General features: G+C 41.5%; 1 protein-coding gene across 3 annotated transcripts; it reads right to left on the bottom strand.

Annotated features, from left to right (window-relative positions):
* Nucleotides 1-651: 651 nt before the first annotated feature.
* LOC119476544 lies at nt 652-22,548 on the bottom strand. 3 transcript variants are annotated; one of them, XM_037749918.1, is made up of 16 exons: nt 22,360-22,548; nt 22,029-22,070; nt 21,882-21,915; nt 21,495-21,690; nt 20,348-20,494; nt 20,052-20,229; nt 19,689-19,789; nt 17,520-17,682; nt 16,822-16,863; nt 16,692-16,725; nt 16,312-16,507; nt 14,499-14,645; nt 14,203-14,380; nt 13,838-13,938; nt 1,677-1,918; nt 652-1,646 (listed from the first exon to the last, which is right to left on the bottom strand). In XM_037749918.1, exons 2-15 carry the CDS (start codon nt 22,066-22,068, stop codon nt 1,724-1,726), a joined length of 1,752 nt encoding a protein of 583 aa, XP_037605846.1. In that variant the 5' UTR covers nt 22,069-22,070; nt 22,360-22,548; the 3' UTR covers nt 652-1,646; nt 1,677-1,723. The 3 variants fall into 3 exon arrangements, with proteins under 3 accessions (XP_037605846.1, XP_037605844.1, XP_037605843.1); XM_037749916.1 differs by having other exon boundaries at nt 652-1,918; XM_037749915.1 differs by lacking the exons at nt 652-1,646; nt 1,677-1,918 and adding an exon at nt 10,124-11,611 and having other exon boundaries at nt 22,360-22,547.
* Between the last annotated feature and the right edge of the window lie 225 nt (nt 22,549-22,773).

Below are 22,773 nucleotides of genomic sequence, written 5' to 3'. Positions count from 1 at the left end.
AAATTGTACTCATTTAGTGACTGGCTAGTTAGCTAGCTACCTTACTAATTCTACCATGCTACAGAAAATGAGCCCAACAGCGGACAGCGTCGGGTCACGGTACGTCTGCCTCTACTTTGCCAGCAGGAGAGCGGGCGATAGCTAGCTATCTTGTCAGTCTCCAGACAAGCTAGTTAGCTAAATAGCCAGTTACAGAGACAGACAATCTAACGTTAGCCAGCCGTCTCCTCCTCCTGCAGTATTCTCCAGCGGCGTAGGGGTCGGCTAATCTGGTCCCGTTGATTAATGTTAACTTTCTCAACTAACACTGGTGATCCTGGAGAGTTCTCTGGAGAATTCTGGCGCCGTTGGCATAGAACCGTACTTGACCGTTAGCTTGTGGTCTGTAGTAGCCAGCAGAGCGATGTTCTGGGCCGGACTAGCCCCATATCTGTGACCTTAGCACTTTGTACAACACATTACATGATTCAGTAACGCGACGTTCCGAGGTCACAGATAGTGTTGGTGGTTTGAGTTTAGATAGCTGCTGGCAAAAACAGTTTACATTCCCAAAAGAATGCCACCTGATTTAATAACACAGGTGAGGGTGGAGGCCAACAGTTCTCTGCTCCGTATTGCTCCGAGAGATACAGATTTGACAACAACAAATTATTAGAGGGTTAGAAGAGCAAGATTTATTGTGTTCCAGCTGTTCATTGAAGCTACATGGTGGTGACATTTGTGCAATATTACAATACAAGACTTTAAATATTTGATATCTTTTGGCATCCCTTTGCTGCAGGACGTCCCATCTCCCCCCCCCCCTTTACTGTCTATATTCGGCTATACTACTATCTACTAAAAGCAAAAAAAAAAAGAGAAAGAAATTAATATTATGTTTTGTGGGTTTCAACAATGTTGAATGTTAATGGGATAATCAACATGAGTTGATGGAGACACTGTTGGAATGAGGGATTTCTACAGCAAATTAAAGGCAGAAATTGAAGCATGGATTTTTGTCCGAAAAAATTGCAATGAAATCCTTTGTTCCAACTGATCGCCATATGCTTCTGTTTGTTGGATAGTGAGTGTGTATTTTTGGGGCCTTGGAACAATGGGAGTTTGTTTTTCAGGGTAACAGACTGTCGGACAAATGGGCTTTTTCGGTCCAATGGGACATTTGTCGGACTATTGGTGTTTTGGAATAAAAATGGACCATCCCTTTCTCAACACCCAGTAATGTACGACAAACAGTACTACCTCAACAACCAAATAAAGGACAATGTATGGCTTGAGATCAACCAGCAGCTGGGATACGATGAAGATGGTAATGTGGCTGATATGCACTTGCTAACATTATTTTAGTCACGGAACGGGGCTAGCCACAACAGCTAATGTTAGCATCAAATTTGTGGTCAGATTAGTTTATGTATTGTGTACTTAACTAAGACATTCAGTGGTTTTGGCTCATTGACGAAAAATGGAACACGGCAACGCGGCTAATTTGCACCGATTTTCTGTATTTCCGCACTGTATTTTTGCATCACACTAAGAAAAGTATTCAAGTCATGAATATTTACTAAGAAACACTGATGATCTGAAGCCAGGTTTCTGGGGGCTTTAAAGCTATAACACATACAAACAAATAAGCAAAGAAATCATGCAGAAGATTGTGTTAGAAATCGTGCTGGTTAATGTTGCAGATTGTTATTTTGACAGCATGAAATACGTTTTTATGCTGCAATCAAGCAGATGTGTCTGAAGCTTCAGGCTGACTGTTGTGGGAGTTGATGAAGTCATCTCCGAAGTTGATGGTGGATTTCAGTGAGCTCAGGATCAGTGAGTCAATGTCACTGTTGAGGTCGATTTCTTCATGGTAGTTCTTCACAGGGAAGATGCAGTTCATGGGAATACCCACATCTGCACTGAACTCCTCCATCTACATTTAAAAAAATCACAACATTTCTGTTCACAAATTACAGCTCAGAACGATCAAGACTAAGCATGGAACCAAGCCAACCATCTACGAGATGAATCATGACCATTAAACATTTGATTCTGAGCAAAAAAGCATTGGAAAACGGGAAAAAGGCAAAGGTACAAGACTGTTTATATAATTATTATAAGAGTGAAGGAGCTACTCATCCCTTAAACCATTGTGAATTTCTGCTTCTGGATACTCCTGAAAAACTTTTAAATGAAATGTCGATGTAAAATAAGACAGATTTAGCAACTGCATGCCTTATTTCTCACCGCACCTCGTTTACAGAACCACATTTATATTTCCGTGATATCATCCAGCAGCGCGTAGAGGAACGTACCCTTACTATCCGTTTGCAGGTGTGGTAAACATTGCTATTTTAACAGCGAGCTCCACCAATCAGACCGTCGCTGTTACACTTAGGATTGTGGGTAGTGCAGTACGTCTCCAGGACATCGCGAATAAACAACACAGTCTCACGGCAGTTTGTGTACAAAAACATGAATTCCCCTTTTTTTTCTTGACGCTCAGAACGACTTTCAACAATGTATTTTTAGTGCTTTTTCCCACGAATATCCAGCAACAAGTGATGCATGTGTCAATTTCCGCTCCAGTCTTTTCAAAACGAAACTACTCAGTTAGGTTTAGGAAAAGATCGACTTGGTTAGGCTTAGGCAACAAACTACTTAGTTAGGTTTAGGAAAAGATGGTGGTTTGGGTTAAAATAACTCCGTAAGTTCCGTACCTGAAGTATGGAAGTTACGTGACAAATAAATCAACGTTGACTTCTGGTTTCACACGGGACACGAACACCGGTCTTCTGGGTGAAAGTCACGTGTTTTTTGACCCACCATCCACCCCGACCCCATCCCTATGCTGCGTTCACCACTAATTATACTTCCTGGTTCACAATTACGTGGATTATGAGAATTGATTTCGTGTTGACCATCACGGAAAAAATGTGAAATTCGTGTCTATGTACACGAATCAATACATTCAATTTCATGACTATTTCACAAACTGCTGTGCGATCGTTTCACAATCTCGTAGCTCGTGGTTAGTCTACCTTGGATGGTTACAACATTATGGCTAATAATCAAATCTGCGATTCAGAATATGAATGGGATTTTCACTTCCTGAACCTCACTGTTGAGCTCTATAGTCAACAGTCTATGATCTGTATACAACAGCAGTAATCCTACAACAGGAACTTTGTGTTATGTGTATTTGAATTGGCCAGGATCCCGGGACTGGATATCAGAAAAGGTATAGGAAGAGAATAAATCGGATAGTGCTCATATATTTAAAATGTTTTGACCTTATAACTCAATACATTTTCAACTGACTCCATCTCTGTGCAAATTCATAATATTATTAATTAAACATACCTTTTCCTTCAGGTACTTGAGCTTGTAGACGTTCTTTAAATCATCTTTGATTTCAGGACAGGCCTGGTCAATCTTGGTGAGAATGGCCACTTGAGGAATATCTGTCAGGACAAAAAGCAGAAAACCACTGAGGCCCGTAACTGACATGAATAACTTTCTCAACTAACACTCGTGATCCTGGAGAGTGAGTGACAGTACATATTGAGAGAAACTAGTACTTTCTTCAGCCATTGTTAAAAAAACAAGCCAACAATACTTGCTAGCCAGAGAATTATTCTGCCTCCACTTAACGCTCCGCCCACAAAATACTTCATCATGTTTACTAACAGAAAAGGGAGCTATAAAGAGAGATTTCTGCTCTCACCCAGTTTAGTGGCTTCCATCCTGATCTCCCGAATCTTCCGCACAGTTTCATCTCTCACTTGAGAAACTGTGTTGGCAGGAACAACACAAACCAGAACGTGCACTTTGTCGTTGTCAGTTGGATGTTCGTTGTAGAATGCATTAGGCGTAAGGTCCGACAACGTTGATTCAGGATCGAACTGGAAAACAGGTTCAAATCAAGTTAAATGACAATTGCACTATAAATAACTTGTAATTAAAAATAATAATATTAAGTAATTATGTGGAAAAAATCTGCAAAGTTTGCAGTAACTGTACCTTGTAACCGTCCTTCACATGTCCCATCATAGCCAGTTTGACGTCATTCACAAGGACACCTTTGGTTGGATCCAGGCCCATGATGTCATTGAAGACAAAAGGGTAAAAGGTCTTTGGCTTTCCTTTTGGGATCTTGAAGGTTGTGTACTATAAAGCACATATAGAGAAAAGCGTTATTATCACTGTGAGCAAAAACAGACTGCATTAATAACTTTGAATAAACAATCGACCAGTACTCTATACAGCAACAGGGGCGAGGCTTCAAGGCTCTGAGGACCGAGGAAGCCAAGTAATTGGCCTGCTTTGAACGGGGACGTGCTTTGAATGGGCATGCCCCTGATAATGTTACAAGCAGCACTCCCGGGGAATAAGCAATTGGCCCACTCGGAACAGGCATAACCCAACAACGCTGCAAACAGCACTCCTGGAAGACAAGCAATCTCCCTGCTTGGAACGGAAACTTACATTGAAGGGGCACGCCCCCCGATAACGCTGCGAGCAGCACTCACGGGGAACAAGCAAGCGGCCTGCTTGGAATGGGCACGACCGAAAACGCTGCGAGCAGCACTCCTGGGGGACAAGCAATCAGCCCACTCGGAACGGGAACGTGTTCGGAAGGAACGGGAACAAGCTTTGAACGGGCACACCCCCTACAACGCTGCAAGCAGCGCTCCCAGAAGCCAAGTAATCGGCCCGCTCGGAACGGGAACGTACTTTGAAAGGGTACGCCCCCAACAACGCTGCAAGCAGTGCTCCCGGGGGCCATGCAATAGGCCCACTTGGAACGGGAAAGTGCTTCGAACGGGCTCGCCCCCCGGATAACGCTGCAAGCAGCACTCCCGGGGAACAAGCAATTGACTCGCTCGGAACAGGAACGCTCTTCGAACGGGTACGCCGCCGACAACGCCGCAAGCAGCAGTCCCGGAAGTCAAGCAGTCAGCCTGCTTCGAACGGGAACGCGCTTCAAACGGGCACACCCTCAATAATGCTGCAAGCAGCACTCCCGGAAGCCAAGCAATCGCTCGAAATGGGAACGCACTTTGAACGGGAATACCCCCGATAACATTGCAAGCTGCACTCCTGGGGAACAAGCAATCGGCCTGCGTGGAACGGGCACAACCCGACAATGCTGCAAGCAGCACTCCTGGAAGTCAAGCCACCTGCCCGCTCGAAACAGGAACATGCTTCGAACAGGCACACCCCCAACAACGCTGCAAGCAGCACTTCCGGAAGCCAAGAAATTGGGCCGCTCCGAACGGGCACTGCTCTAGTAATTAAAATTATTCAAAGAAAGAAGAAACAGCAGACATAAATGAGAACACATCAGAAACATTTTGAACATTTCTCATGACCTTTACTTACTGAGAAGTAGAGGCAGCTTCAGTTGACTAAACCTGCAACCTTAAAGGGACTATTTGTAAGAATCAGAAATGCTTGTTAATAGCGACACCTGTGGCCGTTTGCGCTTGTGCTCGCTCTAAATAGACATGAACGAGCATCGCTCAAAACAGTGAGGAGACACACGTCAGCTAAAACCACAATATCACTCTATATTTCAGCTGCTTTGCAGTAATGTTAGCTGACCAGACGAAGGTCTCTCCATGAATCAGTGCTGATCCTAGTGTTGGCTTTTGGCTGCGGCCGGAGGGAACAGGGGAGACACCGGAGTTTTGGTCGGAGACGATAACGTTACTCTCTGCGGAGCCCCGTCACTTCACAAGACACGGAAAACCTCTGTTGGTCTGGAGGAGCTGCAGCAGTTATTTCTGCACAAACGTCCACTGTACATTCACTAGATATTCTCAGAGCTACGAAGTCTTCTGCAGTGTGGAGTGTGCGCGCATGCACGTGAGGTGGAGCTAGCTGACTGAAGGTAGGCAGAGGAGCAGAGGAGCAGAGTACAGCAGAGACTCCGGTCCTGGAGACCAAAGCTACGGTCTCCCCCGTGTCCTCCGACCGTGGCCAACATTGTTTAACAGACGGGCTTCACTAGATACAACTTTGCTGTTTTCGTGCTTCCGTGTAGTTTGTGTTGGAGTCTTGTCTGAACAGCGTAGCCACACGCGAGCGCGCATGGGACACCGACAACAACTCAACTTAACTCAACTTTATTGTAGCCCAAAGTGATTCACAGTGCAAGATTAAAACAGCACAGATTTAAAAAAAAGACAAAAACAAGACAAAAAATAAACAATATCATTTTGCAAAACAACAATAAACCATAAAATGTTCAATTACATAAAGTTCAGTAGAATAAATAGGCTCAAGAGATAGAAATATTATGAAAATCAATGATTAAGTCTTAAAAACTGAGGCAATAAATGACGAGGCACCTTAAAGGGACTATTTGTAACTTTCAGAAATGCTTCTTAACAGCGACACCTGTGGCAGTGAAATCAACGAAAGTCAGCGTCGAGCTCGCGCTTGCTCGCGCTTGCTCGCGCTTGCTCGCGCTTGCTCGCTCTAAATATACCTGAACGAGCATCGCTCAAAACAGTGAGGCGACACACGTCAGCTAAAACCACAATATCACTCTATATTTCAGCTGCTTGGCAGTAATGATAGCTGACCAGACGAAGGTCTCTCCATGAACATGATTTAGATCTGATCCTAGTGTTGGCTTTTCCTGCCTAAGTGCAGGCTGAAGCAGCGGGGCTCTGCAGCATGTCTCCCTGCTCTCTCCGCTCGCAGCCGGAGAGAGCAGAGGAGACACCGGCACCCGGTCGGTAACGAGAAGACAACATAACTCTCTGAAGAGCTCCGTCACTTCACAAGACACGGGAAACCTCTGTTGATCTGGAGGAGCTGCAGCATTTATTTCTGCACAAATGTCCCCTGTGCATTCACTAGATATTCTCAGAGCTAAACTAACTCTTCTGCAGTGTGGATTGAGCGCGCGTTCACATCTAGAGGTGGAGGACGCGCGCGCTGTCTGAGTGAAGGAGAGCAGGCAGCGGAAACGAGGCTCCAGCCACACGCGAGCGCGCATGTGTGCCGACCCGCTACATTTATACGCTTAAAAAGTTACAAACAGTCCCTTTAAGTAAAAGCCAGGCTAAAAAGATAAAGGTTTCCTCTAAAAATGTCCAAGTAGGTGGAGTCCTCACAAGAAGTCAAACAGGAAGTCAATTAAGGTTTCCCGTCAGCTGTGGGCCTTAAACAGTTTATGTGCAGCAGTTGTGTCACTGCTGCATGTTCAGAAACTTGTCTTCCTGAATAATAGTTGTATTAGTGGATTGTTCTGCTGTTGTTTTAATATGATGCTATGATCTCTTTTATCCATAGCTTTACTTCCCTTTGTTTTAATATTGTTTACTTTAAAGTGACTTTAAGCTGCTGTTCTTATGGAGTTTTATTATAACTTTATTTCTCTTCCACTGCAAAGGCAGAAACCTCTCACTTTGTAACCCTTGGTTGAAAAGTAGTAAAATAAATACGAATAAAAGTTTGCAAAGTTTTGGGATGTTTTCTTTATCAACACAATCAAAAGTTCTTCATACCTTTTTGGTGAAGCAGCCGCCAGAGGTGTTGTCCACCAAAGCTTGTGCGTACATTCGGCCACGTAAGATACTTTCGACAGAGTTGATGAAACTGGACTTTCCAGCTCCAACCGGTCCGTAAAGAAGAATCCTGAGCTGCTGGCCTTCAGTCTCAGGTTTGTAGTCCTTCACATAGTGCAGAACGCTGGATTGGTCTCTGCTCAGAGAAGAATATTTCACCTTGTTTATCAAATTTGAGTTGTGAATCCAAAATGACATATTTTACTAATAATTTTCACATATTTTTTCAGAATTTTTTTGTTTACATATTTTTTTGATATTTGCCACAATTTTGTTCACATATTTTACTAATAATTCTTTTTATACTTTTATGACATTTTTCACATATTTGTTCAGATTTTTTTCAAAAAGAAATTTCACATATTTTACTAATAATTTTCTAACATTTTTTGGATATTTTTTGGACTTTTTTTTGTCTATTTGACTTTATTTGATAGTGATAGTGATAGTGATAGTTGAGAAAGGGGGAGAGAGAGGGGATGACATGCAGCAAAGGGGTGGGATTCAAACCCCGGTGTTATTTAACTACAAACCACAATCTTTTCTTAAACCTAACTAAGCAGTTTTGTTGCCTAAGCCTAACCAAGTCAATCTTTTCCTAAACCTAAGCAGTTTTATTTTGAAAAGACTGGAGCGGAAATTGACACATGCGTTGCTGGACATTCGTTGGAAAGGAGAAATTTGTGTCTATGTACACGAATCAAATAGAATACATTTTGTGACTATTACACAAACTGCCGGGAGACTGTGTTGTTTGATAACAAAAAAGAGAAAAAAGGTGTGAAATTTTTCATAAATCAAGAGAAATACAGAACAATTATGAGTCTCCCGGGGAAATCGGGAAGGTTAGCAAATGTTTTTTTCTTCATTTTAAGAATAAAAAACTATTAACAATACATTTAAAAACAGTTTTTTTGACAACAACATGTTTTAGCTCTTTAAAGTATTCACATTTTACCTTAATCAAGAAGTTTAAAGAAGTTATAATTATTATAGTATTTAATTCATATATAGTTATGATTAAGTGGTTCTGTTCCGTCTGTGTTCACACTTTGAGATGCTGATAGGAAGAAGATTCAACCAGCAGCAGCAACAGGAAGTCAACAGTAAATAACAGCATGCTGCCCTCTGCTGGGGCTCTCTGCTGATACAACTGTTAAATAAATTCACTGTCATCGTCAGTGTGAGCTCAGAGGTGACACAGGTTATGATTTCCTTTTAATAATAATAATAATAATAATAATAATAATAATACATTTTATTTGGTGGCGCCTTTCAGGACACCCAAGGACACCTTACAAAGATAAAATACATACTCAATTTTTCCTTTTTAACATTTTGCAACATGCGTTTGTACACAGTCTCTCAGACCTTCTGGTTATCTTTGACACACATTTTAAGTTCTGAGTGCAGTATTTCTGAAATTCATATTATCTGCTTATAAACTCCACAAACCTTTATCAATCACAACCAGATATTAATTTGACTGAAATCATTTAGCACTGCAGGGCGAGTGGTGAAAATTGGATACCAACTATTTAACTATGATTTGAGAAATTAGTAATAATTTTGCTATTTAGTTAGTTTATTTTGTAATGTAATTTATCTGCAGCTTAAAATTGGCCCTTGAGCTGTAATGATGTCTTCCAGCCTGTGTGAGGCGCAGTGACCATGTGATGAGCAGAACAGAGAGGAGGTAGTTTGAGATTGAATATACCAGTATCTCACCTTTTAATAAGTCTGCTTGGTAACATTCTGTCACACCAATTTTAAAATGTTTTAATATTCTATGTATCCCGCCGACAGAAAAATATCCTCCACCTCAGACATACAAGCAGTCGCTGAGACTCACCATGACGAAGCAAAATATCATCATCTACAGCTGCTATAGCAGAGTAGTCAAACATATTTTATATCAAATTGAATTTAAATGTTCTGCATTTTTGTACTACAATTTCCATTCGGACCCAACGACTTTAAGAAACCCTGTTTTAGACCCTTTTTGTGTCAACGTCATGATGAGGTCACGGTGTTAGCTGGAGGCAAAACAAAGGAAAGACTGGAGGCTAACGATAGCAATGGGCTAAATTTACACATCTAAAATATCATCTGTGATTCGAGGCTCTAGCGAGCTACAATATCGGCGAAACGTTTCAGAGATGGAGAGAAAATGTTGCTAATATTTAGCCAAATGGCTCACGACTGCCGTTAGCAGAAGACTAAACTATTAGCAACCTTTTCTCTCCGTCTCTGAAACGCTTCACCGATATTGTACGAATCTCTTTTTAACTGACTTTACTGAAGGATAGTTAACTATAGGCATCAAAAGATTTATACGCCCTCAATTTATCTTTACAGCGCTGCCGTTGGCCACCAACCCGCTGGTTGGATGGCTAGCTACTTAGCTAGCTTAGCATTCGCCACGCTGTCATGCAACACAGAAAAGGAGCCGAACAACTGTGTTTAGATAGCTGCTGGCAAAAACAGTTTACATTCCCAAAAGAATGCCACCTGATTTAATAACACAGGTGAAGGTGGAGGCCAACAACAAATTATTAGAGGGTTAGAAAAGCAAGATTTATTGTGTTGCAGCTGTTCATTGAAGCTACATGGTGGTGACATTTGTGCAATATTACAATACAAGACTTAAAATATTTGGTATCTTTTGGATCTCTATTAGAAATTAATATAAAGTGGGGCATCTCTTTGCTGCAGAACGTCCCCTCTCTCCCCACTTTACTGTCTATCTTCGGCTGTACTACTATCTACTAAACGCAAAAAAAGAGAAAGAAATTAATATTATGTTTTGTGGGTTTCAACAATGTTGATTGTTAATGGGATAATCAACATGAGTTGATGGAGACACTGTTGGATTGAGGGATTTCTACATTAAATTAAAAGCCCTGAAAACATATTTTCTCAATCAGCTTCTAATTATGAATGACGGAACATGAGCACAAGCACGGATTTTTGTCCGAAAAAATTGCACAGAAAATTATAAAAACAGATTTTGTGGGTTCTTATGAATGCTTGCGGAACCCTGTGGAACATTCGTGTGAGAGAAAAAATATATGGACGGACCTCGATTTTAGTAGATTTCTGTCCGCGGAAATACATGTTTGACCAATGAAATCCTTTGTTCCAACTGATTGCAGTCATTCGGCATAACAATTAGCCATACGCTTCCGTTTGCTGCATGGAGAGTGTGTATTTTTGGGGCCTTGGAACATGGGAGTTTGTTTTTCTGGGTAGCGGACTGTTGGACAAATGAGTTTTTACAGTCCAATGGGACATTTTTCGGACTATTGGTGTTTTCAAATAACAATGGGCCGTCCACTTCTCAACACCCAGTAATGTACGACAAACACTACTACCTCAACAACCAAATAAAGGACAATGTATGGTTTGACATCAACCAGCAGCTGGGATACGATGAAGATGGTAATATACCTGATATGCACTTGCTAACATTATTTTGGTCATGGAACAGGGCTAGTCACAACAGCTAACGTTAGCATCCCATTTGGGGTCAGATTAGTTTATGTATTGTGTACTTAACTAAGAAATTCAGTGTTTTTGGCTCATTGACGAAAAATGGAACACGGCAACGTGGATAATTTGCACCGATTTCCGCACTGCATTTTTGCATCACACTGACAAACGTTTTTAATTCATGAATATTTACTAAGAAACACTGATGATTTGAGCCAGGTTTCTGGGGGCTTTAAAGCTATAACACATACAAACAAATAAGCAAAGAAATCATGTAGAAGATTGTGTTAGAAATTGTGCTGGTTAATGTTGCAGATTGCTATTTTGACAGCATGAAATACGTTTTTATGCTGCAATCAAGCAGATGTGACTGAAGCTTCAGGCTGACTGTTGCAGAAGTTGATGCCGTCATCTCCGAAGTTGACGATGGATTTCAGTGAGCTCAGGATCAGTGAATCAACATCACTGTTGAGGTCGATTTCTTCATGGTAGTTCTTCACAGGAAAGATGCAGTTCATGGGAATACCCACATCTGCACTGAACTGCTGCATCTACATTTAAAAAATCACAACATTTCTGTTCACAAATTACAGCTCAGAACGATTAAGACTATGCATGGAACCAAGCCAACAATCTACGAGATGAATCATGACCATTAAATATTTAATTCGGAGCAAAAAAACATTGGAAAATGGGAAAAAAGGCAAAGGTACAAGACTGTGTATATAATTATTATAAGAGTGAAGGAACTACTCATCCCATAAACCATTGTGAATGGAGAATTTCTGCCTCTGGAAACTCCCAAAAAACTTTGAAATTAACTAACGATCTAAAATGAAGACAGATTCAGCAACTGCATGCCCTATTTCTCGCTTTACCTCGTCTACAGAAACACATTCATATTTCCGTAATATCAGAGAAGATTTCCAAACGAGCTGCCATGTTGGCGTGGTTTGAAATCCGGGACAGACGCCATCAAGCAGCGTGTAGAAGAACGTACCCTAACTATCCGTTAGCAGGTGTGGTAAACATTGCTATTTTAAAGGGACTGTTTGTAAGAATCAGAAATGCTTGTTAACAGCGACACCTGTGGCCGTTAAGTCAACGAAAGTCAACGTCGGGCTCGTGCTTGTGCTCGCTCTACATAGACATGAATGAGCATCACTCAAAACAGTGAGGCGACACACGTCAGCTAAAACCACAATATCACTCTATATTTCAGCTGTTTGGCAGTAATGTTAGCTGACCAGACGAAGGTCTCTCCATGAATCAATGCTGATCCTAGTGTCGGCTTTTCCTGCTTCAGCCTCCCGATCGCGGTCAGAAGGAACAGGGGAGACACCGGAGTTTTGGTCGGAGACGATAACAAGACACGGGATACCTCTGTTGGTCTGGAGGAGCTGCAGCATTTATTTCTGCACAAACGTCCACTGTTCATTCACTAGATATTCTCAGATCTAAACTAACTCTTCTGTGTAGTGTGCGCACATGCACGTGAGAGTGGAGCGAAAGAGCAAGAACGAGCGCGGTGTGTGAGTGAAGGCAGGCAGAGGAGCAGAGGAGCAGAGACTCCAGCCCTGGAGACCAAAGCTGCGGTCTCCCCCGCGTCCTCCGACCGCGGCCAACACTGTTTAACAGACGGGCTTCACTAAATACAACTTTGTGGTTTTGGTGCTTCCATGTAGTTTGTGTTGGAGTCTTGTCTAAACAGCGTAGCCACACACGAGCGCGCATGGGACACCGACCCGCAATGATTTATACATGTAAGAAGTTACAAACAGTCCCTTTAACAGCTGGCTCCACCAATCAGAGACGTCGCTGTTACACTTAGGATTGTGGGTAGTAGAGTACTTATCCAGGACATGGCGAACAAACAACACAGTCTCACGGCAGTTTGTGTAAAAGTCACAAAATTGATTCGTGTACATAGACACAAATTCCCCTTTCTTTTCGTGACGCTCAGCACGACTTTCAACAATGTATTTTTAGTGCTTTTTCCTACGAATGTCCAGCAACAAGTGATGCATGTGTCAATTTCCGCTCCAGTCTTTTCAAAACGAAACTACTCAGTTAGGTTTAGGAAAAGATCAACTTGGTTAGGCTTAGGCAACAAACTACTTACTCAGTAAATTCCGTAACTTCAATACGGAAGTTACGTGACAAATAAATCAACGTTGACTTCAGGTTTCATACGGGACACGAACACCGGTCTTCTGGGTTAAAGTCCTGTGTTTTTTGACCCACACATCCACCCCGACCCCATCCCTGCGCGGCATTCACCACTAATTATACTTCCTAGTTCAAAATTACGTGGATTATACGAATTGATTTCGTGCTGACCATCACGAAAAAAATTTGAAATTCATGTCAATGTACACGAATCAATACATTCAATTTCGTGACTATTTCACGAACTGCTGTGCGATCGTTTCACAATCTCGTAGCTCATGGTTAGTCTACCTTGGATGGTTACGACATTATGGCTAATGATCAAATCTGCGATTCAGAATATAAATGGGATTTTCACTTCCTGAACCTCACTGTTGAGTTCTAAGCAGTCTATGATCTGTATACAACAGCAGTAATCCTACAACTGGAACTTTGTGTTATGTGTATTTGAATTGGCCAGGACCCCGAGACTGAGTATCAGAAAAAGTATAGGAAGAGAATAAGTCGGATAGTGCTCATATATTTAAAACGTTTTGACCGTATAACTCAATACATTTTCAACTGACTCCATCTCTGTGTAAATTCATAATATTATTAATTAAACATACCTTTTCCTTCAGGTACTTGAGCTTGTAGACGTTCTTTAAATCGTCTTTGATTTCAGGACAGGCCTCGTCAATCTTGGTGAGAATGGCCACTTGAGGAATCCCTGTCAGGACAAAAGGCAGAAAACTACTGAGGCCCGTAACTGACATGAATAACTTTCTCAACTAACACTCGTGATCCTGGAGAGTGAGTGACAGTACATATTGAGAGAAACTAGTATTTTCTTCAGCCATTGTTAAAAAAACAAGCCAACAATACTTGCTAGCCAGAGAATTATTCTGCCTCCACTTAACGCTCCGCCCACAAAATACTTCATCATGTTTACTAATAGAAAAGAGGGCTATAAAGAGAGATTTCTACTACTCACCCAGTTTAGTGGCTTCCATCCTGATTTTCCGAATCTTCTGCACAGTTTCATCTCTCACTTGAGAAACTGTGTTGGCAGGAACAACACAAACCAGAACGTGCACTTTGTCGTTGTCAGTTGGAATTTCGTTGTAGAAAGCATTAGGCCTAAGGTCGGTCAACGGTGATTCAGGATTGAACTGGATTAAAATCAAGTTAAATGACAATATCACTAGGCTATAAATTAATTCTAATTAAAAATAATAATGTTAAGTAATTGTGTGGAAAAAAAATCTGCAAAGTTTGCAGTAACTGTACCGTGTAACCGTCCTTCATATGTCCCATCATAGCCAGTTTGACGTCTTTCACAAGGACACCTTTGGTTGGATCCAGGCCCATGATGTCATTGAAGACAAAAGGGTAAAAGATCTTTGGATTTCCTTTTGGGATTTTGTAGGTTGTGTACTATAAAGCACATACAGAGAAAAGTGCAGCATTTATTATCACTATGAGCAAAAACAGACTGCATTAATAACTTTGAATAAACAATCGACCAGTCCTCTATGCAGCAGCGAGGGCAAGGCTTCAAGGCTCTGAGGACTGAGGAAGCCAAGCAATCAGCCCGCTTCTAACAGGGACGCTCTTCTAACAGGCATGCCCCCAAACAACGCTGCAAGCAGCACTCCTGGAAACCAAGCAATCGGCCCGCTTGGAACGGGCCCGACCCGACAATGCTGCAAGCAGCACTCCCGAAAGCCAAGCAATCGGCCTGCTTGAAATGGGAACGCACTTCGAACGGGTATGCCCCCGATAACGTTGCAAGCAGCGCTCCCAGAAGCCAACTAATCTGCCCGCTCGGAACGGGTACGTACTTTGAACGGGTACGCCTCTGACAACAGTGCAAGCAGCACTCCCGGGGGCCATGCAATCGGCCCACTTGGAACGGGAACGCGCTTCGAACGGGACGCCCACCACAATGCTGCAAGCATCACGCCCGGAAGCCAAGCCATCGGCTCGCCTGGAACAGGAACGCGCTTTGAACGAGCATGCCCCAAACAACGCTGCAAGCAGCAGTCCCGGAAGCCAAGCAATCGGCCCGCTTCGAATGGGAACGCGTTTCAAATGGGCACACCCTCAACAATGCCAATGCCAAGCAATTGGCCCACTTGGAACAGGCCCGACCCGACAACGCTGCAAGCAGCACTCCCGGGGGCTAACAAATCGGGCCGCTCCGAATGGGCACTGTTCTAGTAATTAAAATTATTCAAAGAAAGAAGAAACAGCAGACATAAATGAGAACGCATCAGAAAGGATTTTCAACATTTCTAATGACCTTTACTTACTGAGAAGTAGAGGCAGTTTCAGTTGACTAAACTCAACCTTAACCACAGTTGCAGAATATTGTACAATAGCTGCTCTTGTACAATTTCCTGCGGTAGCTGAATAAACAACTCAACTTAATTCAACTTTATTGCAGCCCAAAGTGTTCACAGTGCAAGATTAAAACGGCACAGACAAAAAACAAGACAAAAAAAAATTAAAAAACAGACAATAGAATATTGCAAACCAACAATAAACTTCAAATATATAAAGGTCAGTAGAATAAATAGGCTCAAGAGATAGAAATGTTATGAAAATCAATCAATAAGTCTTAAAAACTAATAAAGTAATAATTGACGAGTTAAGTAAAAGCCAGGCTAAAAAGATAAAAATGTCCACGTAGGTGGAGTCCTCACAAGAAGTCAAACAGGAAAAGTCAGTTAAGGCTGCCTGTCAGCTGTGGGCCTTAAACAGTTTATTTGCAGCAGTTGTGTCACTGCTGCATGTTCAGAAACTTGTCTTCCTGAATGATAGTTGTATTAGTGGATTGTTCTGCTGTTGTTTTAATATGATGCTTTGATCTTTTATCCATAGCTTTATTTCCCTTTGTTTTAATATTGTTTACTTTAAAGTGACTTTAAGCTGCTGTTCTTATGGAGTTTGTTATAACACTTTGTTTCTCTTCCACTGAAAAAGGCAGAAACCTCTCACTTTGTAACCTTTGGCTAAAAAGTAGTAAAAGATATATGAATAAAAGTTTGCAAAGTTTTGGGATGTTTTCTTTATCAACACAATCGAAAGTTCCTCATACCCTTCTGGTGAAAGAGTGGCCAGAGGTGTTATCCACCAAAGCATGCGTGTACATTCGGCCTTGTAAGACACTTTGGACAGAGTTGATGAAACTGGACTTTCCAGCTCCAACCGGTCCGTGAAGAAGAATCCTGAGCTGCTGGCCTTCAGTCTGAGGTTTGTAGTTCTTCACATCCTGCAGAGCGCTGGATCTGTCTCTGCTCAGAGAAAGAGACGTTACATTAGATTCATCTTACAGAAACTTTCACCAGATGTCACACAACAACTAGGAAGTTAATCAGGATGTCATCAAATGAGGAACCAAGCAGAACAGGTCCATCACAAGTACATTTGTGACGTTTATAAGTGAAAGATTTTGTTGAAAAAGGTGCAGATACTCACTCCCACTTTATGACCCTCCATGGTTTGCCAAGTACTGATGAATACATGACAGATGTTCAGACAAAATAAAAGATTGTGAAAATACAGTCATCATGCAACAATGTATTTAGTAATTTTTAAACAATCTTACATTGAGGGCCTGCTTCAAAATTGGACGGATCAGCTCCCATGGCTGGAGAATAAAACACAGTAAAACTCTGAGTTCATATTTCAATGTGACACTCAACCAAACACATCAAAATTGCATACAGTATTGTCAGAAAAACTATTAACTAAAGAAAACAGCAATTCAAAACGCAGAGTTCAAAGTATCAAAGTACACTATACTGAACCAACACAAAGTCTTAATATTATAAAGCTTTTTATGAAAAAAAAAATGCTAATATGCTAATTCCACCATGCTAAAGAAAATGAGCAAGTGAATGAATATAAAGTTAGGCATCTCTTTGCTGCAGGCCGTCCCATCTCTCCCCACTTTACTTTCTATCTTCGGCTGTACTACTATCTACTAAAGGCAAAAAAGAGAGAAAGAAATTAATTAATATAAAGTTTTGTGGGTTTCAACAATGTTGAATGTTAATGGGATAATCAAAATGAGTTGATCGAGACACTGTTGGATTGAGGGATTTCTACAGCAAATTAAAGGCCCTGAAAATGTATTTTCTCAATCAGCTTCTAATTATGAATGATGGAACATGAGCACAAGCACAGATTTTTGTCTGAAGAATTTGCACGGAAAATTATAAAAACAGCAGATTGTTATTCTGACAGCATGAAATACGTTTTTATGCTGCAATCAAGCAGATGTGTCTGAAGCTTCAAACTGACTCTTGCGGAAATTGATGAAGTCATCTCCAAAGTTGATGATGGATTTCAGTGAGCTCAGGATCAGTGAGTCAACGTCACTGTTGAGGTTGATTTCTTCATGGTAGTTCTTCACAAGGTAGATACAGTTCATGGGAATACCCACATCTGCACTGAACTCCTCCATCTACATTTTAAAAAATCACAACATTTCTGTTCACAAATTACAGCTCAGAACGATCAAGACTTTTGTACTCACTGCCCTGATCAGATTGGACAGTTGGACCGAGACTGATCTTACTAAGCGGATGAGGTATTGGCGAGACATTACGATCCATCATGCATTTTAAAATGAAGGCCGTGGTTACCCTTTGAAACTGACAGTGTTGACAATGCCATTCGAATAACGCTGCGGGTGGGTTTACATTGGAGTTACTTGAAAGCCTGGTTCATCACATACAGTTGCTAAAGGGTGCCTCCAGGCATCGGTTTCAGATGCTGATGGGCACTTACCAAACGGTGGTATTTTATGAGTTGGGAGTGAGAACGGGTTGGCCAAACAGCTATCGTGGTGCTAACATAGCAGCTAGGTGGCTCACGCTGACAAGCTGTGACCGTGCTCAGCTCGTGATTGACTCAGACAGGTGTGTGGGCGGGACCTTAATACCACGGCTCCAAATAACGGCAAGATCTCAAGATGACAGCTCCCGTATCCGGGATATTTTGGCTTAACTTTTGTACAGTGGGAGGAACTGGAGGCATGTCGTCCATCTATATATACAGCTCAACAGTGACCGCCCATTTTTTTAATTTCCCATTCATTTATTCCATTGATATTTCAGAAATCAAGCCAACCATCTACGAGATGAATCATGACCATTAAACATTTAATTCGGAGCAAAAAAACATTGGAAAATGGGAAAAAAGGCAAAGGTACAAGACTGTGTATATAATTATTTTAAGAGTGAAGGAACTACTCATCCCATAAACCATTTCGAATGGCAAACTTCTGCCTCTGGAAACTCCCAAAAAACATTTAAATTAACTAACGATCTAAAATGAAGACAGATTCAGCAACTGCTCGTCCTATTTCTCGCTTTACCTCGTCTACAGAAACACATTTATATTTCTGTAAAATCAGAGAAGATTTCCAAATGAGCCTCCGTGTTGGTGCGGTTTGTAATCCGGGACAGACGCCATTAAGCAGCACATACAAGCACGTACCCTAACTATCCGTTAGCGGGTGTGGTAAACATTGCTATGATAAGAGCGAGCTCACCCAATCAGAGACGTCGCTGTTACACTTAGGAGTGTGGGTAGTACAGTACTTTTCCAGGACACGGCGAATAAACAACATATTTTTAGTGCTTTTTCCTACGAATGTCCAGCAACAAGTGATGCATGTGTCAATTTCCGCTCCAGTCTTTTCAAAAAGAAACTACTCAGTTTAGGAAAAGATCGACTTGGTTAGGTTTAGGCAACAAACTACTTAGTTAGGTTTAGGAAAAGATGGTGGTTTGCGTTTATATAACTCTGTAAGTTCCGTAACTGAAGTATGGAAGTTACGTGACAAATAAATCAACGTTGACTTCAGGTTTCATATGGGACACGAACACCGGTCTTCTGGGTGAAAGTCCTGTGTTTCTTGACCCACACATCCACCCCGACCTCCTTCCTACGCGCGTTCGCTGCTCGTTATACTTCCTAGTTCATAATTACGTAGGTTACATACGAATTGATTTCGTGCCGACCATCACGAAAAAAATTTGACATTCATGTCAATGTACACAAATCAAAACATTCAATTTCGTGACTATTTCACGAACTGCTGTGCGATCGTTTCACAGTCTCGTAGCTCGTGGTTAGTCTACCTTGGATGGTTACGACATTATGGCTAATAATCAGATCTGCGATTCAGAATATGAATGGGATTTTCACTTCCTGAACCTCACTGTTGAGCTCTATAGCCTACAGTCTATGATCTGTATACGACAGCAGTAATCCTACAACAGAAACTTTGTGTTCCGTGTATTTGAATTGGCCAGGACCCCGAGACTGAGCATCAGAAAAGGTATAGGAAGAGAATAAGTTGGATAATGCTCATATATTTGAAATGTTTTGACCTTATAACTCAATACATTTTCAACTGACTCCATCTCTTTGCAAATTCATAATATTATTAATTAAACATACCTTTTCCTTCAGGTACTTGAGCTTGTAGACCTTCTTTAAATCGTCTTTGATTTCAGGACAGGCCTGGTCAATCTTGGTGAGAATGGCCACTTGAGGAATCCCTGTCAGGACAAAAAGCAGAAAACCACTGAGGCCCGTAACTGACATGAATAACTTTCTCAACTAACACTCGTGATCCTGAAGAGAGAGAGACAGTACATATTGAGAGAAACTAGTACTTTCTTCAGCCATTGTTAAAAAACAAGCCAACAATACTTGGTAGCCAGAGAATTATTCTGCCTCCACTTAACGCTCCGCCCACAAAATACGTCATCATGGTTACTAACCGAAAAGAGGTCTATAAAGAAAGATTTCTACTCTCACCCAGTTTAGTGGCTTCCATCCTGATTTCCCGAATCTTCTGCACAGTTTCGGGTCTCATTAGAGAAACTGTGTTGGCAGGAACAACACAAACCAGAACGTGCACTTTGTCGTTGTCAGTTGGATGTTCGTTGTAGAAAGCATTAGGCCTAAGGTCCGACAACGTTGATTCAGAATCGAACTGGAAAACAGGTTAAAATCAAGTTAAATGACAATTGCACTATAAATAACTTGTAATTAAAAATAATAATATTAAGTAATTATGTGGAAAAAATCTGCAAAGTTTGCAGTAACCGTACCGTGTAACCATCCTTCATATGTCCCACCATAGCCAGTTTGACGTCATCCACAAGGACACCTTTGTGTGGATACAGTCCCATGATTTCATTTAAGACAAAAGGGTAAAACGTCTTTGGACTTCCTTTTGGGATCTTGCAGGTTGCGTACTATAAAGCAAATATAGAGAAAAGTGAAGCAATTATTATCACTATGAGGAAAAACATACACATCAATACCCAGCTAGCATATAGTAAACTGTGTTAGATTCAGTATTTCCGTTGGTAACGTTTATCTTTGTTGCCACAGCAAAAAAAAAAATCCTCTTTGAACGGGCACGCCCCCGACAACGTTGCAAGCAGCAATCCCTGCTGGTTGTTGATCCCAATTTTCATAGTAGACAAACGGCGGTACTACAACTTCCGTGTCCGTAACGTGATGCCATTGGGCCCAAAAATACTTTTTCCCATAGACTTACATTGGGAAAGAAAGTCTGTAACTCAGCGGATAATTTGTTTTGAGGTGAATCAACTCCCCAGTATGAACACTCTAATAGCCCTTATTTAAATCATTAGGTCCTAAAAGTTGTAAAATGTACTAATAGCTGAATCCAGAGTTATTTCCCTTCCTCCGTTCATGTGAATGAGATCCAGACCGAGGCTGGAGCGAGTGCCCAGAGGCGGAGTTAGCAAGCTGTGACAACAGCAAGACGGTTGTGACTCCGTGACCGAGCCATGTCACCGAGCCATATGACCGAGCGGGCGCTACTGCGCCTGCTCCATGGGCCCAATGGCTGCGGAAGATCGCCGGAAGATCTGGGTTCTTTTCCACTGGAAGTCGAGCCATTTTGGCATCATGCGCCACGGAACAACTTTCATAGGAATGAACAGGGCCCCGCCTTCAGCGCTGTATCCAGTTCTCTTTATATATCCATGGGGCCAAGCAATCAGCCCTCTCGGAACGGGAACACGCTTGAAACAAGAACGAGCTCGGAATGGGAACGTACTTCGAATGGGCATGCCCTTGACGACGCTGCAAGCAGCACTCCCGAAACAGGAACGGGAATGCGCTCCAAACGGGCACATGTCATGACAATGCTACAAGCAGCACTTCCGGAAGCCAAGCAATCGGGATGTTTTCTTCATTAACACAATCAAAAGTTCCTCATACCCTTTTGGTGAAACACTCGTAAGAGGTGTTGTCCGCCAAAGCTTGCGTGTACATTCGGCCTTGTAAGACACTTTGGACAGAGTTGATGAAACTGGACTTTCCAGCTCCAACCGGTCCGTAAAGAAGAATCCTGAGCTGCTGGCCTTCAGTCTGAGGTTTGTAGTCCTTCACATACTGCAGAGCGCTGGATCTGTCTCTGCTCAGAGAAGGAGACGTTATATTAGAGTCATCTTATAGAAACTTTCCATGTTATGACCAGATGTCACAACAACTGGTAAGTTAATCAGGATATCATCAAATGACGAAACAAGCAGAACAGGTCCATCACAAGTACATTTGTGATGTTTAAAAGTGAAAGATTTTGTTGAAAAAGGAGCAGATACTCACTCCCACAGTATGTCACTCCATGGTCTGCCGAGAACTGACAAATGCATGACAGATGTTCAGACAAAATAAAAGATTGTGAAAAATACAGTCATCATGCAACAATGTGTAGTTTTAAACAAGAAATATGTTATTTATAAACAATCTTACATGGAGGAGCTGCTCCAGTTGTGGACTCTCCACCTCCCATGACTGGAGAATAAAATACAGTAAAACTCTGAGTTCATATTTCAATGTGTGAGTGACACTCAACCAAACACATAAAAAAACAGCAGCACAAGACGCAGAGTCGAATCAAATTAGACTACATTATAATGAGAGACACAAAATCTCAATATTCTAAAAAACAATATGATTAATTTTGCTAGTTCTTACAATGATCATATTTTGTATATTCTATTCAAAACAAATAAAAAGCTATTTCACAATCACAGGAAGAACAAATTTATTACACATTTGTGGATTATTGGAAACGTCGTACCTGGGTTGTTGTTCTGGAACAAAGAGTAAGCCCGAATGTGAGCGTTGGACTAAGGGTAGTATTTTATGTAGTCGTCAGTTACACACACACACCGGAAATTCACCGAAGTCTCTTCAGACCACAAGCCTCACATTTTTACTTTCATTTTCAACAGGATGTTTTCTACTTCTCTTAACGCCTTACCACTCTGCCCTCTTTTTTAGAGTGGTAAGGTTGGGGGACAGAGGATGTTCGGGGGGAGATAAAAAATCAACAGTTGATGTCACATAGAAGTGGTGTACATCATCTGAAAGCTGGGAACTTGAAAATTAATTTTAGATGCAGCTCAGCACTTTGTGTGAAGTTGTTCTAGTCATTTACAAGAAATTTTAAGATATTAATTAATAAATTAATTAATTAATTGTGTATACTCGC

The sequence above is a fragment of the Sebastes umbrosus genome, chromosome 18 (genome assembly GCF_015220745.1).
Source record: "Sebastes umbrosus isolate fSebUmb1 chromosome 18, fSebUmb1.pri, whole genome shotgun sequence".
Lineage (NCBI taxonomy): Eukaryota > Metazoa > Chordata > Actinopteri > Perciformes > Sebastidae > Sebastes > Sebastes umbrosus.
This window is presented reverse-complemented; position numbering and strand designations above follow the sequence as displayed.